Source organism: Camellia sinensis, chromosome 4 (genome assembly GCF_055761805.1).
Source record: "Camellia sinensis isolate YWXY chromosome 4, ASM5576180v1, whole genome shotgun sequence".
Taxonomy (NCBI): Eukaryota; Viridiplantae; Streptophyta; class Magnoliopsida; order Ericales; family Theaceae; genus Camellia; species Camellia sinensis.
Window position 1 is genome coordinate 15,828,643 of NC_138964.1, and position 22,256 is coordinate 15,850,898.

Genomic DNA, 22,256 nt, shown 5'->3' on the forward strand with positions numbered 1-22,256 from the left:
ATTGGTTCATAAAAAGCTAGAGAATTTAGTAAAAAGACTTGATCATACATTCAACAATGAAAAATAATCAACAATTAAATGCATACCTAGTAATATCTATCACGTACAAATTAATATATGCCTTCTCAAGAAACTTGGAGAAAGTGAGTATAACATGTGAGAGAGAAAAGGTTCCGTCTAGGACGTCAATAACCCATTTTAACTATTTCTAGCCTTCAAAAAAAATATTGGATCAAACTCATCAAAATGAAGAATAATTAAACAGTAATACGAATGACAGATAAAAAAAAAAGAAGTTATTTGCAAAAAATCATGCAAGGTTCCATGAGAATCAACAAAGTTGCATTTTTGTAACATCCGTGACAAGAAACTTCATGTCTTTTACAGAAGAAAAAACTACTTGAGTAAAGGGCAAAATTCATACAAATATAGATCAAACTAAAGCTATTAAGCATAACAAACATTTTGTTCTTGGAGATGATTTCATTTTTATTGAGTTATTGATATATTTATTTCATTTTCTAGACTTGTTCGGTAAATCAATTTTCTATTCAAGAATGAGCTACTAACTAGCCACCATGGGCAGACTGCATATAAAAAAGAAGTTATTTGCAAAAAATTATTCATAATTATGGAAATCAACATAGTTGCATATAGAAACTTGGCTCAACAAGACTTGAATCCCATATATTAAACTCATATATACCTGTCACATTGCAAGAGAAATTGTCAATTTAATTCTTCAGTATATCCAATCAACTAAGAGTTACAATCCATAATGATAGTTATACCTGCCACACTACAAGAGAAATTGTCAATTTAATTCTTCAGCATGTCCAATCAACTAAGAGTTACAATCCACAATGACAGTTACTTCGGTGAGAATCAAAACCCAAGCAAGGGCCCTTGATATTTGATAATATTTCCAAGTTCTTTATTCAAAATGAACAATATAGAAAAATATAGCTGAAATCCAAAAATTATAGAAGCCAAAAGCTTACTAATTCAACAATGACAATAAATTGGTAGACCGTGGAATTAAGACACTAGCAACAGATAAAAAGATCTCAATTCAAGTAATGTTGAACAACACAATAATCTCACTTTTTCTACACATAGAATATATCATTCACTTTCCACACATTCCATTTGTTAAATTCAACAATGGTCATGAACAGAACTAAATTCTAACCAAATCACCATAACATGCAAAATCTATAAACATTAAAATCATATATTTTCAAAAAATACATTAAACCCATTATCACCAAATAGAAAAGAATATAGCCAATTAAAGCCATTAAGGAAGAATTGACAATGTCCTTCCAAACATAAACAATTACCCACCCCCTTCCTACATTTATTTTTCTTCATTCATTTCGTCATTTTTCCCTTTTTTCTTGTGTTCATCAATATTAATTCTCTCTTTTTTTTCCCTTTGCGCTTGTACAAATAGAGTTGGATTAACAAACCAACTATGCAATGCAAGTGTGCATGTGTGTGTTTTAAATTATTAAAGCACACCACATATTCTATAATTAACTTGGAAAATGAAACTATGACTACAAGGAGCAGAAATAGAATTGATTTTAGAAGTGTGAAAGAGATGGAGAAATTGATCGATCATGAAAAAAAGAGAAAGTCAGTGCATGCCAAAAATTAATTAAGAGAGATTTTTAGGGCTTCTCAGAAATCGATTTGAGAGAGAGAGAGAGAGAGAGAGAGAGAGAGGTTATTGTTGCAGATGGAGGGATTTTGAGTTTGGAAGTGGTAGAGGGGTTAGAGTTAGGATGAGGCTTTGGTAGAGGGAAATCATTGAAGTGAATAGGGCAATAAAGAGAGAGAGAGAGAGAGAGAGAGAGAGAGAGAGAGAGGTCCACATATACCTGATATTTATCTGGTTGGAGAGAACATCTTCACTTCAACGATGGAAGCCAACAAAGTCTTGTAGTCCCATTGTGGCTGGAACTCAACAGAGGCTACTAGTTATTGCTGGAAATTAAGGGTTACACAGAGATGGTGAGAGCAGCAGAGGAGGAGGAGCGAGAGACGAAAAAGAGAGAAAGAGAAGCATAATCGTTGTGGGGAAGTGAGAGAAAAATAGGAGGAGAGAGAGTTAACTGGTTGCTCAGGTTTCCCATTTTCTACCATTAAACAATTCAATGGTCCTAATCAATTGTTTGTAATCCAATGGCAGATACTTAGGTTGCATATGATGTGCAACTTTTAACGGGTTGCACACCCAAATAGCTCCCTTACCTTAAATACTATTCTCATATCAATTTTACATCTCACAATGTTAAACGGAAAGATCCAATCATCTACAGCCAACCCAATTTCTGAATTTTGTTGAATTAACACTTCGTAGGAACTTGAATGTAAAATTCTAAATATCTATATTCTGAAATTATAAATTTGGTGAGATTTTGTTTTTCCCCCTGAACTTTCTACATTTTAATACAAATGAACTAGAGTAGTGACATATTTCTTGTCAATATTAGTATGAGTACTTAACTTAGGAAATTCCACACTCCATCTTCAAAGAATGGTTATATCTTTTCTGACTCCATGACAAGTTCCCTATTACCAAAGACAGATGCTGATTTGTTTTCTTTTCTTATCATTTTTTTTTTGGAAGGGGTGGTTGGGGGACTACATCCGACACAAATCTATGATTAAAGTCAATATTACTCCTTCAATTGTATTGAATTTTATTTTTCTTCTTTACCTTAGTTCATATACTCATGGCTTCAATTTTTGTGTGTGCACGCGTGTGTGTATCAAAGTTCACTATCTTCTCAATAGAAGAAAAAAAATGTAGCTATCTAATTGTTGATAAAAAAAATTAGAAGAAAAAAAAAAGAAAGAACAGAAAAAGAAAAATTAAGCTTTGGTTTATATACTTCTTGTTGTTCAAAAAGATTGAAGCAAAAATATGTTTCCAAAATACAACAAATACAAGCAAAGAAATAAAGAGAGCGAATACTAGCAAACAAATAAGTTGACACACTCGCTAGTGCCCTGCTATCAATTAAAAGAAAGCAAATAAATAAATTGGCACACCAGCCAGTGCCCTACTATCAATTAAAAGAAAGCAAATAAATAAATTGGCACACCTGCCAGTACCCTGCTATAAATTAAAAGAAAGCAAAGAAATAAAGTGGCACACCCGCCAGTGCCCTGCTATCAATTAAAGGAAATAAAATACAAGCAAATAAATAAATTGGCACACCCGCCAGTGCCCTGCTATCAATTAGAAAGCAAACGAACGCACATAAATTAGCACACCCGTTAGTGCTACTACTAGGAGGGAGGGAGGTATACCTTTACTTCTATTTAAAGATGGTGAAATTGAGGACTTGCGACAAAAGAAAATAGAATATGAAAATGAGTTATGCTTAAGGAAATTTAAGATTATGGGGAGAAAGGGTATAATATATCACGACGAATGTCATTTTGCACATATCCTTTCACATTAACAAACAATCTACACAAACACACAAATATAATCATTTAGCTCTTGAAGTAGTACATTTACTTTCATCATATATTGTAAAACTGCATATAAATCCAATCCAAGATTACTTTGAGCTAAAATTTTCTATAGATTGAATATAAATAGATAATTTATTATTTTTAAAATATATATTCCACAATCACTGCCACTTGATCCGCAATTACATTAAAGTCCCTATGTTTTGAAAAATATGTTTTAAGTTTTAACTAGGGTTAAAAGAATAGACCATAACCTCTTCCAATTCCTAGAGTAGAAAGCAGATTTTCTGTTGGGAAATGACCATATTATATGAACCCAACTGTCTTTGTATTTTCATTGAAACACAACAAAGAAAAAAAAAAAAAAACTGTCTTTGTATTTTTGCGTCATTTTTGGTTTTAGACTAAGAAATAAACAAAACACTATCAGCACTACGAATTGCGGAGCTATTTTCGTTGATAAGGTTTTCAAAGGGGCACTGTTGGAAAATAAAACGAGTAATGCCATGGAAATATAAAATTCATACATGAAATTTATTCTGAATGATATGATTGCTCAAGCATGTTGTTTTCGCATTGTTTTTGTGACAAATTCTGTATAACAATTATGTTTAAATGTGTGCATTTGATAATTGAAAATGGATGATCTAAAGTCTCCCCCATGTAAAATTGCACTTGTAAACCCTGCAAAACCCAGATTATAGCAAATATTATTGCACCTCTAAAGTCTTTAAACAAACTAAACTACTAAAAGAATTTCCCACTTATGCCTGATTTTATGAAATGAACAAAATGTGCATGTTTTGTTAGGGTTATATGCCTAATGGGTGATCATAGTTTGTGTCACCATGTAAGTGCTGTTAACCAAGGGAAAAAAGCACTCAATATGGCTTTTGTGCCTAATGAGTATGTAATTATGCACAAAAGAACATGTGACACAAAGCACTCACTTACAAAAATATATTCAACACAACAATGTTTATTGTAAAATCATAAAATTCAAGCAAATCAAATAATCCAAATCCTTGACAATGAAATTATTGAACAAGTACCTCAAGTAATACCACTTTCAGATTTTTTTTTAAAATTTTTTAAAATTTTTATTATTATAATTTTTTTTACGAAAATAATTTAAAACCATTACAATTAAAAAGAAAACTCAAAAGGAACGTAATCCGTGCATGCATTACCCGTGCATGCATTACTTGCATATATCCAATGATTGGTTACAAAAGAAGAATGAAAAAAGATTTTAAAGTTATTACATCTCACATAAACATTGATCTGTAGAAATGAATGTAGCAAATAAAAAATTAATGTGAAGCACAATGCATTCCCCAACCAATGTGCTAGGTTTTGAATGAGCTAAAATTCAAAAAATTTCAGTAAGATATATTTGATCATTGGATACCCAAGATATATCTGATATATTTTAGTGAGTTAGATTTTAACCATTTTTGGTACCCAAAATAATTTAAAAGATTTCATGCTTAACACTAATTTACCAAAAAGATTTACTTATTTTCTTTCTAGTAAGTAAAAAGGGCAGCACATTCAAATTCCTCTCCAAATGCTCTTCACTAAAGTTTATTTTTGTTGATCCAAAAAAAAAAAAAAAAAAGCTAACGCATTTTTACGAACATCTTAAATGCAATCAAAATTCAAAGAACAATTTGAAAAAAAAAATATTTAAAATCCAATTTGGAATAGTTTCGAACAGTCTCTCATTCTTCGGATTATCTTAACTATGATCAAAAAATCATTTAGAACAGTTTGGAATAGCTTAAATCCAATCAAATTCAAACGTCTTAAACACTAGAGAGAAAAATGGTTTAAAATCGTTACCAAGTTTGGAAAAAACCCTTAAGTTATAGTTTCACTATCCCAATGTTCAAAATTCTAAGATAATATGAAGAATGAGAGACAAAATTGGATAAAAATCAAAGTGAATAGAGTTTTCCAAACAGCAAAAGATGAAGGTTTAGTAAAAGTTATAAAAAATAGGTCATATGGGTTTCATCCCACAAAAAATGAACTTAAAAGAAGTAAAAATTCAACAAGCAAAGAAGAGTTCACAAAATGGACCATATATAACACAATGAGAGAGAGAGAGAGAGAGAGAGAGAGAGAGAGAGAGAGAGAGAATATATCAGCAAAAGAACACAAGAAGATGGACAAACTTCAACTATTTCTTTATATTAACACAGAATCGGAATAAGGCTCACAAAATGGATCAACATATATACTAGATTAAGTTGTAGAAAATGGAGATGGAAGAGTTTCGACTTTGTGGGAAGGTCTTTTGAGTAGCGTTGTAGGAGGGAGAGAAAATTGTCGGAGTCGCGTTGGGAGAAAAACGTTAGGGCTTTCTCACAGGGGAGAATGTAGGAGAGAGAAAGAAAAATAGAGAGAGGAACTTTTCAGTCAGGACAACAACTGGTTGAGAAGGTTTCAAGTTTTTTCCATTAAATTATTCAATGGCTTAGATTAGTTTGTGAAGATTCAATGGTTAAGATATAAGGTGCACATGGTAACAGGACCCAGAAATCAAAAGTGACAAAATACTGAAAAAAAAAAAATCTTTATTTTTTGCAAGAAACATTTATGTATATTTTGCAAGAAATTGAAAACCAACTTACGATGTTGCTATAGGTTGTACACTAAATTTAACAATCTTTCATTTTCCAACATTATCATTTATCATGCTAAACAAAGAATGGAAAAAAAAATATTCAAAATTTTCCTTTTCTCACACTTTCCACTACTTCAATCCTAAAGTTTACACTAATCTTTCATGGTTGCTAGGAAAGCCTCCACGCTTAGCGGGAAGACAATAATTCATGGATTATCTTAGCATCAATACACTTTGAAAAAAGTATGCGGAGCAAATTCATTTTATTAAACATAAGCTTCATGTCGACTGCTTTTTAGCTAAAATTAAAATCATATACTTCAATTCTTTTTAGCTTTTCACACTTTTTTGTTAGTTGGAGTCCTTTCCCCGTTATCTTGTCAATTGCTCATGCTTAAACAACGATACAAGTGAAGTTAAAGCACTATTTGATTAGCATTTTTGGAAGTATTTCTATTGTATGTGAACTAATTTCGCTTATATATATATATATATATTAAAAAACCAATCAAACTAATGATTTACTTGAGATGGATATTTAATTCAACTAGAACAACAAGCATTAAACATTACCAAAAACACTTGAAATAACTATTTGCCCCAACTTACATACTGGGAGGTCCCACCATAAGTTATTACTTCATGTGAACATCACTAAATATAAACTCAGATAGAACACTAGAGGTAGCAAATAGGGTAAAAATCAGAGAGTATAGTTTTAGAAGAGGGATGATTTCAAAAATATCCAAAGAGAGTAAAAAATGGGGAAGAAGAGAGTTTTAGGAGAGGGTTTAGGGTTTCAGAATAATCAGAGCGAGGCATAATTTGTTGATTGCTCTTAAAAAAAATAATTTTTTTTTTTTTGTTTTCTTAGAAACCAAATGGAGGCTCATTGGGTTAGATTAGGGTTTTAAACAGAACAACCACTTAGAACCCGCAGTCAGTTGAGCTAGACGAAGAGAGACGAATGAGTGCAGTAGAGAAAGAAGAGAGCGAGAAGAGTAGGGGAAGAGATCACTCGAAGGAGGGAGTAGCAGAGGGAGAGGGAGCGAGAGAGACGAAAGAGTGGAAGTACAGAGAGGGAGAGAAAGAGAGAGAATACGTTAATATTGGAGATGGATGGTCAACCGGTTGCTCCGGTGTTCAATTTTTCAAAATTAAAGAATTCAATTGTCAGGATGTATTTGTGTAATCCAATAGCCAATAATTGTCACTGTCTTTGTGTGTGTGTGTGTGTGTCTCTTTTTTGAAATTGTGTAACTGTAACTCTTACTTGGCTATAGTTTTGTATTTTCATACAAGGTATATTGAATGTATATCATGTTTTTTGTTGTGCATTTTTCTAATGTTAATTTTTTTTTTTTTTTTGGTGTAAACAGATACTTTTTCTCATGATGATGTCTTCATGCTTTGTCCCCATAAAAAAACTTGTTTCTCAATCACATTTTTGGGATTTTTTTTATATTTTTATTTTTATAAATCAATAATCAGGTTTTTTGCAGGTGGGAAGAGGGAGAGTAGTAGGTGTTGCAGGTGGTTTTTAGGTTGTCCCCTTAACCAAGTTTTTGGTTGTTTTATTAAACTTAATTTACTCATATGATCCCCTGTGTTTACCTTAGAAGTGCTTATTAGTTGGGTTTTGGATCACAAATTTTTCTTAAAGGTGGCAATTAGTTGGGTTTACAAATCAAGTTGTGAATTGGCTGATTCTTGACTGATTCATTATTGAGCCATAAATTTGTTAAAAAATATTTCATTTGTTTGGTTGTTTTGCTTGATTATTGAAATACATTGCTTTTTAATCAATATATAGATTTTCTAATTTATTTTACTTCTTTTAATTTTTCTTGCATTTTTTTCATTCTCAAAAGTGGCGGAGAGAAGAAGTAACCCAATATCAAGCTTTGTATTGCACTGTAAAGGTATGCTAGTTGTTTTTCTTATATTTTAGAACAACAACTTTTTGAACTGTTTTTAAGCTCTGAAATTGCTCCATGTTTTTTTCATTATATTGGTTCAATTGCATTGATCAATTGGATGTTGGATAATGCAGAAGACCAAGAAATTTGGCAGCTTACTATGGAATGTAATCTTCCAAGGATGTAAGAAAATTGGTTGCTTACCTCGTTTTTTGCTCTAAATAGTTTGAATGCTCTCAATTGAATCTTATTAGATGTGAAGTTATAAAATATTTTGGATTGATTATGAAAAAATGTTGTGTTGATGTCCATTTTAAGTTTTATGTTTTTGTTATTTGAGCACAACCTTCGAATCAAAGTGTCTTCATTGTTCAAAGTACTCTATAGATGACTTCTTTGGTACCCAAAGGCATTATTGAAGTGGACTGCTTTGGTATTTGGTACAAGATTTTTCTTAGGATGGTAAAACTTTGATGCAAAAGTTCCCGTCACGAATCGGGTGGAGATCTTCTGCAGTTTACTTTTGTAATGGAAGATCTCTATTATATCACCTAAGAATTATGAAATAATTATGAGAATTTATCAATATTTTAAATTTAGCAATCACCTCATTAAAAAATAATAATAAACAGAAAAAAAAAACACTACTAGAATCAACAGGAGAAATATTTTCATAAATGTTTGAAAGGGCCTACCTAGGTACAAAAGGGATAGAACAACTGAAACAAAGGATTAATTGTACCATGTCCTTTAAGAGATATGGTAAATCCTATGGTATGCACCCCCAACACAAAAGTGTGCAATTTTATCAAAAAATTTTATAACATTAACTATAAAATGTGTAATCTCACCATAAATTTATGTTATAAAATGTTTAAAATTTTGCGGTTGATGTTGCAAAAATTTGTGGTTTGGTTACGAAATTTTTTGTTATGCCAATTTGTGGCAAGATTATATATTTTGCAGTTGATGTTACGAAATACATACACATACAATATTGCAAGTGTACATGCATGTGCATGTGAAGCAAGGTAGAATAATGAGATGAAACTCAAATACAAAGATTAACTACAAATTTCATAAAAGAGATACTTTCTTTTGAACATATATTATTTCTCTCAAAATAAGATGCTCTGCTCTAAGACTCACTACCATTATTTATAGGGAACAAGCCCCAATACAATAGGAGATAAGCTAAGGTAATACTCACTAATCAAGCCTAAATCAAAGATAATATGAAAATTACCAAAAATAGAAAGACTTGAGTTAATCTCAAAACTAGAAACTAGAATAAAAATTACATATTTTGGGAAAAACCAAACCTCAGACAGATTCGTTTACACCAAGTAATTAACGAATCAATTATTTTCAAAAACAGGGAAGTCACGAAATTGGAGACCTAAATATTAGAATTTGACCAAAATCCATTGTACGCCATGGCAAATAGATGGAGATTGATTGTGACATCATTTTCAATGTTTCAACTGAATTCTACATCATTCCGAGCATGTGCTAACTCACATCTACTAGTGCCTCTTGCCTTTGCTATGTTTGTCAATGAGTTCTAGAAAACTCTATGGCCAAACACTCTGCATCAACATGTCAAATACTTTGGATGTGAAGGAGTTGCTTTCTGATCTTATTCAGCTTGACAAGAACGTTTTTAATGTCACTCCTCTCCACAGGTATGTCACTAGTGTACTCTAAACCCAACTCTAAAATAGCAAGAAGAATGCTTTTTGAGGTAACCATGTAACCATGTAACCACCATCCACTATTTCCATAATTTTGTTGGGAAGTGATGCGCTCACCTATTGCCTTAAATTAACCTCTGCAGAGAACATTTTATCTGTGGGTTTCTTTCTTGTGAATGTTTCCAAAAGCATCACACCATAGCTATATATATCACCATTTGTTGTGACTTGTCCTTCGGAGCCATACTCTGTATAAAATATGAAAATTGTTATATATCACTGATCTTCATTACCATTTTATATTGCCATCTATATGGATACTTATAATTGATTTCCTTATTTGAAGATGATTATGAAAAAATTAATGAAAACAACTAATATCTTGCCAAGTATCCTAGTCATATAAAACGGTGAAAAAAAATAGATGATATATAACATTTTAAGGAGGTAGCTCAATTAAGCAAAATATTTTATTTCAAAATTGGTTAAAATGATCGATAACATACACACCTATGATCCATAAAATATGCATTTTGTGTCACTTTAATATACCAAATTTGAATTTTTGTCGATAAAGTTTTTTAAATTTGAGTCAAGCTTCTCCAATTTCACCCAACGGTCTAAACATTAACAAAATAATAATATAAATTCATCTGTGGTACCAATAGTATGTGTGTCATACCACTTGAGTCTCTAAAATTTTAAATTTATCAAATTTATCCAATAGCATTGTAAGGCTATGCTTTGTCTTCTTAATTAGTGTTTAGTGACCAAAGCAACAAAATTGAAGACTTTTGGAAAATAAGTGACATGAAACACACTTCGAGGATTATAGTTGTAGTTATTACTATTTTAATGATTTAAACAATCCCTTTGAAATTAAACCAATTTGTTTGAAATTGAAAATTTTAGGAATAAAATTGACAAAATTAAAACTCGGGCGATGAAAATAACATGACAGAACATATATTTTAGGAACTTAGTGTATTTTACTCTAAAATGATTCATTGCCTCGTATTTTCTTCTTCTTTTTTTTGTTGGCTAGATAATCCTTTAACGTAGTAATCTAATTAATCTAGTAATTAGTGTCAATATTAGGCATGTGGTTCAACATTAAAGTTGCACTGAAAAGTCTAAACCTATCTCAACTTGACATTGTTCTTGATGAAAGCAATATATTGGCACTTAACAACAGCCATCTACGGTATTTTTCGGCGAACTTAAAACATAAAATTTACATTCAAGACATGCATGCCAAACAAATTAATAATAAATACATAGAAAATTGATTTGTAACAAGTCTGTCAAATGAGAAATATAAAGTAAATAAAGGTAATTAAAACATTTACCTGGAGCAATATAGCCAATGGTACCTAAAGTCTTGGTTTGTATTGCAGTCTTGTTTTCAGCTAAAATTTTTGCAATGCCGAAGTCAGCAACATGTGCAACCATGTCTTCATCTAGAAGGACATTGCTCGGCTTCAAATCATAATGAACCACAGGCTCTAATTGACCATAATGGAGATATTCTAGAGCTAATGCTACATCAATCATGATGCCAATCCTTTGAAGGAGATTAAGGCAAGAGTTATGAGAATATAACCACATTTCAAGGCTTCCATTAGACATATATTGCAAAACCAATGCTCTTAACTCAGGATTAGAGCATGCCGTTATAACTCCAACGAGCTTTCTATGTCGAGTTGTTCGCAACACTTTACATTCTACTTCAAAACTTCTGAAAGCTCCTTCAAGTTGCAAATTTAAAACCTTAACGGCAACAATTGTCCCATCTGAAAGTATACCTCTATATACCGAGCCATAGCTTCCTACTCCAAGCAAGTTGGCTTCGCAGAAGTCATCTGTGGCTCGTCGAAGCTCTAGATATGAAATCATTCTGTGCTTTGTTGTTGCATATAAATCTATCAGATTTTCACTTTGGACATTGTTTCCATGATTTCTTTTCACAATATACACACCAATAGAAAAGATTAGCATCAATGCAACGATAGGAAGAATGTATCGAAGATTAATTTTAATCATCGACTTCTTGGAACTATTGCTTGCACATGGTGGCACTTTCAAAATAGGATACCCACAAAGTGCTTCATTCTCCATGAAAGACCGTGATGTGAGGTTCATGAAAGGCCCTTCATTTGGAATCTCCCTAGCCAACTTATTGCAAGAGAAATTCATGTATTGGATATGTGAAAGTGCCTCAAGAGATTTAGGTATCTGTCCAGATAGATTGTTGTGTGAAAGATCCAAGTAATCCAATGTTATCAAATTGCCCATTGTGTTGGGAATGGGTACTGAGAATGAATTCCTAGACAAGTTCAAAGAAGTTGGGCTTTGAAATGACCCAATAACTCTCGGAATGCTTCCTGAGATTTGATTCCAAGATAAATCCACGATTTCCAACACTTTTGATGGTCTTATGTTTGGATCTTGGCTTCCACCTAATGAATTGAACAAAAGATTCTAGTCCCTTAAAGTTTCAAGGTTCCATAAACTCGATGGTATGAAGGTCAATTTATTATGAGAAAGCTTCATCACCTGCAAACCTCTAAGATTTTCAATGCAACTTGGGATCGATCCACATAACTTATTTTCCTCTGCATAAAGTTCCCCTAAGTTGGTCAAAAGGCAAATCTCATTTGGAATTGATCCATGAAAGTTGTTACCGCCAAGATACAACCTTTGCAAGCTTTTAATATCTCCAAGAGTTGAGGGGATGTTTCCATCCAGATTATTGCCAGCCAATGCAAGTACAGTCACATTCCTCAAAGAACCAATCTCTTTAGGAATTGTACCAATTAGTGGATTTCGAGAAACAGAAAGTATTTCCAAAGAGTTTGAAAGATTTCCAATAGAATTGGGTAGGATGCCACTCAATTTATTTTGTCCCACTACCAACTCCACCAAGGAAGTACAATTTGTCAAATCTGTGAGAAAACTAAGTTCAATACTTCCTGGTTCATTTGTCAGTTGATTTTGAGATAAATGCAAAAGTTCTAGGTGTTTTAGATCGCCTAAATGTTTTGGTACTGGTCCAGTAAACAAGTTGGCAGCTAGAATTAGCTTAGTGAGCTTAGAAGAATTGCAACGAGATGAAGGGATGTTTCCAGTTAGTTGATTGGCATCCAAATGGAGGACTTCAAGATTAGGAAGGAAAATGCCATTATTTGTTGGAAGGTTTCCAGAAAAGGCATTCGAAGTCAAGACAACTTGAACCATTGAAGACTTCTTAAAAATTGCAGGAGGTATTGGGCCTGTGAGATAATTGAATGCAAGGTCAATTACCTTCAAATTTGGAAGTTGCGCCAATTTAGTTGGGACGTTTCCATAAATGTGATTCACATCTAGCCCAAACCCTTCTAAGCTTGAAATGTTGCCAAAGGAAGGTGGAATAGTACCTATAAGTTCATTCTGTCCGCAGAGCAAGGACACTCAGAGAGGGTAAGGTGCTCAACTCTTTCGGAATTCTACCACTAAATTTATTACCCGCAAGAGATATCACTTCAAGCCTTTGACAGTGGTGTAAGCTCAATGGGATCTTTCCTTCTAACATATTAAGATATAAATAAAGGGTTTTTAGGCGACGCAAATGGCCTATTTCATCTGTCAGATGACCATAGAAGCTATTGTTGCTAATATCGAGTATTTCTTTTGTCCAGTTACTCAACACATTGTTGGGATCATTTTTGATGGATGATTTGAAGTTGAGCAGAGCTAATTGATCAGTGAAGTTGGAGGAACAAATGGCCAAATCAACCATGCATAAGTGCACTCACACTCCCATAAGAGAAGCATTGTACAGCCTCCTCACGGACATGATTGAGAGAGAGAGAATGCTTAAGTTTAAGCTTGTGAAAATGTACGCTCATAGTCATATCCATACATTATATATAGAGTTTTCCATGTAATCTATTCGTCAATAACTAACTATAGTTAGATTGTATTGAGTTTAGAATTAGTTAGAACTAGAGTCAGGTTAGATGGTTATGGTGGTGTATATACCTGAGGGATGTACATTGTATAGACTTGAAGAAGTCAATACAGATTTTATGTTTTTGTCGCTTAGCATTGGCCACATGACATCTTGTGGGTAATGTTAAAGATGAGGTTTAGCTTCTCAAAAATTTACATCTCAATTTGGGAGAGCGTTTTAATTAAATAAGTCTATTTTTTTTTATTAATTTCGGTGATGTGAATCATAAAATTTTCACACAAAAAATCAAAATGGTTAGACATTAATAGCTATATTTTTGAATTATATTTATTTTATAAAAATGGATTACAAACATACTTTTAAGAATACTCATTTTGATTCATACATATAACTACCAATGTCTATTTATTTTGATTTTTTACATAAATATTTTATTTAATGAGTCCTAAAATATAAATGACTTAATCAACGAAATAAGACCTAAAATAGGCCTAACAAACCCAAACGTTTTTTCAAGTTGAGATGATCAACTTGAGAGAAGTCAAATCAAAAAATAATACATATATTGAGAAGAATGCCTTCTAGTCCAAAATTTGGATTGGAGGGCACTATTTGAGCCCCGTGATTCCTATCACGGGTTCTATTTTAATGATCCGAACTGTTCATTTTGTCAGGCATTTTATGTATTTCAGTTACAAAAAATAAAAATAAAATTAAGTCGATCTGTTAATTGTAGTATATATAATTTATCGTATTTGTCACAAAAAAATAGACAACAATTGCATTTTTTAAAATAAATCATCAATTTTTATAGTGACAAACGCAATCAATTAAATAAGTTATAATTATCGGATTGACCTAATTTTTTATATGGATAAAATACACAAAGTACTCGACAAAATGAACAACTCAGATTATCAAAACAAGACTCATACTGGGATCCACTGGCCCAAACAACGCCCTCCAGTTTATTCCTCCTCATATATATATATATATATAATAAAGGGGTCATGCTATTATACATAGATATCTTTTTCGGGATCTATACCATATACAAATTATGACATTTGTGATGTTGAGTGTCACAAATGTCATAACTAAATTTTTTTAGTGATAACTAAAAAAATAATAAGTTACAACCAAACACACATAACCAAAGACATTATCGATCATAACTAAAATATAAGTAACATCAAAATAGATCATAACCAAAAATCTCAAATATCATAATTGGAACATATAATACAAACCACATTTGTAATATAGAGTTTCTCTCTTTCTAATAATTTAAACTTTTAGATGTATTAGTAATTAATAATTCAATATCGTGTATTAGTATGAGAACTTTTAGATGTGTTGATAGGCAATTCAGTATATTGTGTTTCATCATCACTATTTAATTGATAATCACATTGTGCGATGAGCAAAGTTTGATCTCTTAATAAATAGGGTCCAATTGTAAGTCGAATTAATATCAAGATAAATAAAATTACAAAAATGATTTAATTTTTTGATAAAATTATTTCATTTTTTATATCCAATTTTATTCTTTACTATTCAAGTTGCATTTTTCTCTAAATGTATTTTTTTCCCTTATCTAGATCTGACGGTTGGGAATAATTTTTGAATATGACACTAAAAAATTACCTTTTTATCATTAAAAATAATAATGTTAATAGCACTTACCCCAAATCCTATATTATTGTACTTGAAGACAAGCAAAATTTATGTACCTAAAAAAGAAGACAAGCAAAAGTTTGAGTAAAAAAAAGGCTAGGAAAATTATGCAAGACATGCAGGTCACCACCATGTCACCTTTTTCAATCAAAACTTCAATGACAATAGCTAGCACAAGAAAGTTGTGGGGAGAAATTTGGAAGGAGAGCCACGGCTTGTAATTCAATTCAATGAATTCATAAAAATGCCAAATGGGGTCAGGGGGGTTGTACTTTTATTTATTTTTAGTTTCTTGATCAAAGAAAGTAAGAAACCAGAACAGCACAAGGAAGAGAAAATCTAAGAAAAATTAAGGAAGAACTCCAGAGCAGCTGGTGGATTTCCAACCCAGTTAAGAGGAAGACAGCCATGAAAGGAAGCTTGGGCCACCTAATGAGTAGCTTTGTTGGCAGTTCTAGGTCTCCAACGAAAATAGAAGTGCCCCTGAGTCGCTAACCGCTTGATGTCCTTGATAATGGCTCCACACTTCCACGGCGGGATATCTTCAGAGGCGCACAGGCGAATAACATCCTTGTTGTCCCCTTCGATCTCCACCGAGTTGAGGTTACAAGCAAGTGCTAATTGACAGGCACTTCTAAATGCTAATGCTTTGCCTTGCAACGAGAAAGTGACCCTCCAACTACCCGTATGTCCATCAATCAATTTTGCCCTTGCATCTCGCAAAAGAACCGCGGTCGAAGCCAAATGAGATCTCTTTTTTAGTCCCACATCACAATTTATTTTGAAGGACTAGTGTTGGGGGCCTGCCAGCCAGTCACCCTTGGTAAACTATCTAGCGAACTGTGGTGTTGCCTCATAGCCCCAGAGACAATGGCTGAGTCAAATTACTCCTTCGCCACTTGAGCTCGATATAATGTCGAAGAGGGCTCCATAGGATGATGGTTGAAAACCAAGTTGTTTCGATCTTTCCATATATACCACCCAATCCACACAACGAAGCTAATAAGAATTTCCCACTCTTTAACTGAGTGAATTTGCTCTAACAGGTCATAAAACCAATGTAACACCGAGCAACTAGGTCCTCTAACAACTAGGAACTTGAGATCACATCCAAACCAAACTGCGCGGACCCATTCACACCCAAAAAGAAGATGTTCAATAGTTTCAGGTAACTTCTGACAAACCGGGAAAAGATTCGTAGCAGCACATCGCCTCATATACAAGTCATCTTTGTAGCGAGCCCATTTTTACACACCCGCCACCAAAAATTTTTGAGTTTGGGAGGAACCTTTAAAGCCCAAAGCAACTTCCAAAAATTTTTAGGTGGCTGAAAAGAGGTAGAAGGAGTGAAAGAATGACACATGCTCACTTTAGTTGAAGCTATAGAATAATCCGACCTTACTGAATAATCTCCTTTGAACTCAAAATGCCAAACCAGTGAATCAGCCGTATTCTCCATAGCTATTGGGATTAAGCTAATAGCATTAACTTCGGCTTCAGACACCAAATTTTCCAAAGACTCAATCATCCAGCTCCTCGATTGGGCATCAATAATATCCTGTACATGTTGAATCCCAGGCCCTTCAGGTTTCAGTGAAATTACTTTGAACCCAGGAATGGATGGGATCCACTTGTCTTCCCAAAAATTGGTTGCAGCCCCATCATTCACGTGCATCAAACACCTTCTTGAAGCAGTTGACGGCCCTGAATAATGCTTGCCCAAGCCTATGACGCTCTCCTCCCATTGGAAGCTTGCATGAAAGAAGTGTTGGGGAAATAAATTGCTTTCAACAGGCGAGCACAAAACGAATTTGGATACTTCAATAATCACCATCCTTGACGAGCTAAAAGCACCAGATTGAAAGAATTAAAGTCTCTAAAACCCATACCTCCTTGATGTTTCGGCAAAGTCATATGACCCCAATTTAACCAATTAATCCCCTTTCCCTCTGATTCACCCGTCCACCAAAAATTTCTAATGTAAGAATTGAGCTTAGCACATAATTTTTTAGGAAAAGCAAAGCACACCATTGCATAAGATGGGATAGCCTGAACCACTGCCTTAATCAAGATCTCCTTCTCAGCTTGTGACAATAGATTCTGTTTCCATCCTTGCAATTTGGAGAGGATCTGCTCAATTATAAACTCATAGGCTTCCGCTTTTAATCTGCCCCAGAATTAAGGTAATCCTAAGTACTTCGAATTGGGATGAGAAACACTGGGGCCAGCCGCAGTGCTAATAGAGGAGCTAACTGTGAAGGGAGTGATGGCGGAAAATTGGACACTAGATTTCTCAAAACTTACCAACTGACTAGAAACTTCACAATAGATCTTTAGAATATCTAGCACATGTCTGCACTCAGCCACATCAGCTTTTAGAAAAAGAAGCACATCATTCGCAAAAAGAAGATGGGACAAGGTAGGGCATTGCCTAGCCATCTTCAAACCCAAAAACAAGTTATTTCGAAGACTCCGATTTAAAAGTTGAGAGAACATGTGTGCAACCAAGATAAACAGGTACAGGGATAATGGGTCACCTTGACGTAGCCCATGAGTTGGAACTACAGATGCCCTCTTTTCTCCATTTGCAGAGTGATCGTAGTCACACATTCCATAACCCAACGGATCCAACCAGTGTGAAAACCCATCTTCCGCAAAAGTGCTGATAAGAAATCCCATTCAACTTGGTCATAGGCTTTGTTGAAATCAAGCTTAATGGCCATGTGCCTAACAAACCCTTTCTTCTTAAGCTTCAAAAAATGGAAAGCCTCATGGGCTACAATGATGTTATCCTGAATTAAGCGCTCGGGAAAAAAAGCAGATTGGTTTGGAGAAATAAGACCCTTCAGAATTTTTTTCAGCCTATTGGCCAGGATTTTAGTAATGTTTTTCAAGTTAAAATTACAAAGACTAACACTATGTTTGGGAATTTAGGAGAGAAAAGAAAAGAAAGGATTACTTAAGTTAGAAGAGAAAAGAAAAGAAAAGAAAAGAAAAGAAATGATTGTGATTTCTCTCATTTTTGTTTGGATAAGAAAGAAATAAAAGAAAAGAAATGATTGCGATTTCTTTCATTCTTGTTTGGTTATATTTCATTAAGAGAAAAGAAAAGAAATTATTTTATGTTGTATTACCAAAATAACTTTTTTATATTTTCAATCATTTTATTTGTTTTATTTTTATAGAGACAAAATTGGTATTATGAAAATAATGGTTTCGTTTATTTCCCAATCTCTCCACTTTTGGAAAGATTGAAAATGAGGCTTATAAGAGAAATGTGTTTCTCTCAATTCCTCTCCATTTCTTCCCATTTCTCTTCACTTAAATTATCCAAACAAGTAAGAGAAATACATATCTCTTTGTTTCATTTCTTTTCTCTCCAAATCATTCAATCCAAACATAGCGTAATAGAACGGAACTGAGACAACTTTACCGGGTTGGCAACTTTAGAGAGTAAGACTAACTTTGTCTGATTTAGTTCTTTGAGCAAATGACCTCCCAAAAAGAAACTTTTCACCGCTCTGCACACCTGATCTCCCACAGCTTCCTAATAGGTCTGATAGAAAAAACCCAGAAAACCATCCGGCCTAGGCGATTTGAAGGCTCCTAGCTGAAATACCTCCTTAATTTCTTTATCACAAACTGGGGCAGTCAATTGGGAATTCATATCATCCGAAATTAATGGCTCAACCACCGATAAGGCCTCCTCAAAATCTCTTTGGCCAACACTAGTGAACAGATTGCTGAAAAAACCATGCATGTGATGATTAATCTCATTGTCTGAAGTAAGCCAAGTCCCATCCTCTGTTTGAAATTGAAGAATTTTATTCCTTTGTCTTCGCTGAATCATAGATGCGCGAAAGAAGCTAATGTTCTTATCCCCAAAATTAAGCCAGCGTATACGAGACCTTTGGTGATAGAACATTTGTTCCATCGCAAGAAGCAGTTCAAGGTCAGCTTTTATTTGCAACTGATTCCCCAAATTGTCATCCGAATACGGTTGTGCTTGAAGAGTTGCCAAGTCTGACTTAAGGTGAAAAATTTGGATTTGATTATTGCCGAAGTGTTCTTTGCTCCCAAGCATTAAGACTATCCCTACACAGTTTAAGCTTATGGAGCAGTTGGTACATAGGGGACCCCATTTGAGGTTCAGCCCACTTGGTACGAATCACCTCTTCACAAAATGGGCAAGTAGACCACATTGTCTCAAACTTAAAATTCCTGGGAACCCGTTTAAGAAGAACACAACAATTTAGCACTAAAGGACAGTGATTTGACCCAATTTGAAGCTCGTGAAACACTTGGGCGCATGGAAAAAGAGTTTTCCATTCTACATTCGCAGTAGTCCTATCTAATCTCTCTCACATTAGCAACCCCTCTCTGATTATTCGACCAAGTAAAAGGGTAGCCTTTAAATTCCAAGTCCAAAAGAGTAGTCAGATAGAAGTTCGAGGAAAAATTGAAGTTGGTTCATTTGAAATTTTGCTCCCCCTTCTTTCTCCCCAATCAGACCAGTCTATGGGGTCATTAATTGGTCTGTAAAAAAAAAAAAAAAAAAAAAATCGATATTATTTAATTCGTCCAAATCATTTTTTAACTCCTTCCATCCTAGAGAAAATCATTTAGAATTTTAGATAAAGATTTGAAACTTGAGTCCTCTCAAGAACTTGGCCCATATAAGCTCGTATGGGTAAATCCAACTCGACCATCCCGTTATGTCATAATGTGTTAATTTGGTGAATTTATACTTTAATTTGATTGTTTCAATAGTATTAATTAATTTGATAAGATGAATTATTAAAAAAATAAAATAAAAATGTTTATAACTTAATAATATAAGTCTAATAAAAAATGTGTAACCCGAATCAGTTTGATTTTGACATGTAAGATTTGGACTTAAGTATGGGATATGGTGTTAATTTGTTTTAAATAAGTCCGATTTGTACTAACCCGTTGACTGATTAAAATTCGAAAAACTCATTAATATATGGAGCATGAATATAATAGTTGCAGGCCCAATAAACCCAACCGATTCCATTGATGACCCCATAAAAATGCCAAATGGGTTCAAACTTTCAACTTACACCTTATTTGTCAATAGACTATTTTAATTAAAATGTTAAAAAGTCATTAAAAATTATTACATTATTCTATTTATTTTTTTTTAAAATATTTTTTTAATAAAAAATTTAAAAATTATTAAAATAATTAATTTTCAAACGAAGTCTAATTATTAACTATATAAAACAGATAGACTTGACTCCCAGTGACCACTTAAAAAAAAATTATAAATAAAGTCACTTCCCAAACTCTAAGAAAAATAATTTTTTTTGCACTAAACAGCCTTCGGTGTGTATGATTTAAAATTTTCAAAAATAGTTTCAGCTTTTATTTTTTTGTACTTTGTTGTCTTTCCTGGAATTTTTTTTCATAATTTAGCCATTTTTTTTAATTTTTTAAATACACCTAAATGGTAATTTTTTTTTAAAATTCAACAAAATAAAAGAAATTTAAAAAATAAAAATGTATTCAATATATATATATATATATATATTTGTATTTAGTGAATTTTTTAAAAAAAATTCAACATTGTTTTATTTTTTAATTATATTTAGAGTAAGTGAATTTAAAAGTAAAAGGAATTTGCCTAAAAAAATTCAAAAACTGTTTTTAAAAATTATTACTAAACAAAATGATTTAAACTTCTCAAAGCAATGATTTTTTAATAGGTGTAGATTCCTATTTAATAGGATCAAATTATATGAAATAGAATATTAACAATGTAAACAGGAGCCGTTAATGGCACGACAGAAAATTATAGCTTTGTTTGGTTTAAGTTTTCAGTTTTAATTTGTTTTCATTGATTTTTTTTTTTTTTTTTTTTTTCATATTTTGGTCATTTTTTTTTAAATTTTTTTAAATGCAACAAGTTTAGATACATTTAAAAAGTAAAACAGTTTAACTGAAATAAGAAAAGAATTCACTAAAAATAAATAAAAATTCATACAAATTGATTGAAATTAAAAAAAAAATCACTAAAAATAAATGATAACTCATCTAAATTAGTTTTTGAAAAATCAAACCATACAAACACTATTATTTCAAGCATGTGTTACTTAAAAGGACACTTTTACTCTGACTCTTCAGTCCTCATTCCATCGATACAATTTTCTCCATATTTATATATATAAAAAATTATTTAATGATTCTTGGCAAATCTATGTAACGCTTTAACTTGATATTTTTATTGATTTAAAAATGTTACGAACTGTGAGAAAGTGTTCCAAATTTAGGAGGTAGATTCCCTTCAGTCCAGGAGGGCGTTGTTTTGGTCAATGAGGTTCATCATGGGTACTGTTTCAATAATTTAAATTATTTATTTTGTTAGGCACTTTGTGTAACTTATTCATACAAAAAATTAGATTGATTTGATAATCGTAACCTATTTAATTTATCATTTTTGTCAAAAAATAATTTATTTTTAAAAATACAATTATAGTTTATTTTTTATTAAATAAACTAATATGTTCTTTGGCAATACGAGTTTGTTGCATTACAATTTACAACCCATTCGAGTTTGTTCGGCTTTGCATTCCAAACTCATTCCTCAATCCGAGCTTGATTAATAAAAGTGTTTGACATGAGATTTGATTGATTTAAAATTATATAAAAAAAAATTGATTAATTTAAAATTATAAATTATATATATATATATATATATAATCAGTGTAAAAGATCAAAAATCATTATAAATACATGGAGTTGTATTTTTCTATGCAACATTTTGATAAATAATTTTTTGACTTCCTACTGTGCTGTAATTTTCTCAATTTTATATTACAAATTGTATTGTTTTCGCTTAAAATTCCAAATACTTCTATTTCAAA

At 32.5% G+C, this 22,256-nt stretch overlaps 1 protein-coding gene across 1 annotated transcript; it reads right to left on the minus strand.

The window, feature by feature from the left end:
* Nucleotides 1-15,798: 15,798 nt before the first annotated feature.
* On the minus strand, nt 15,799-18,048 carry LOC145823599 (uncharacterized). The gene is made up of 4 exons (XM_082923087.1): nt 17,674-18,048; nt 17,300-17,499; nt 16,772-17,213; nt 15,799-16,122 (listed from the first exon to the last, which is right to left on the minus strand). The coding sequence occupies exons 1-4, from the start codon at nt 18,046-18,048 to the stop codon at nt 15,799-15,801; spliced, it is 1,341 nt and encodes a 446-aa protein (XP_082779213.1).
* Between the last annotated feature and the right edge of the window lie 4,208 nt (nt 18,049-22,256).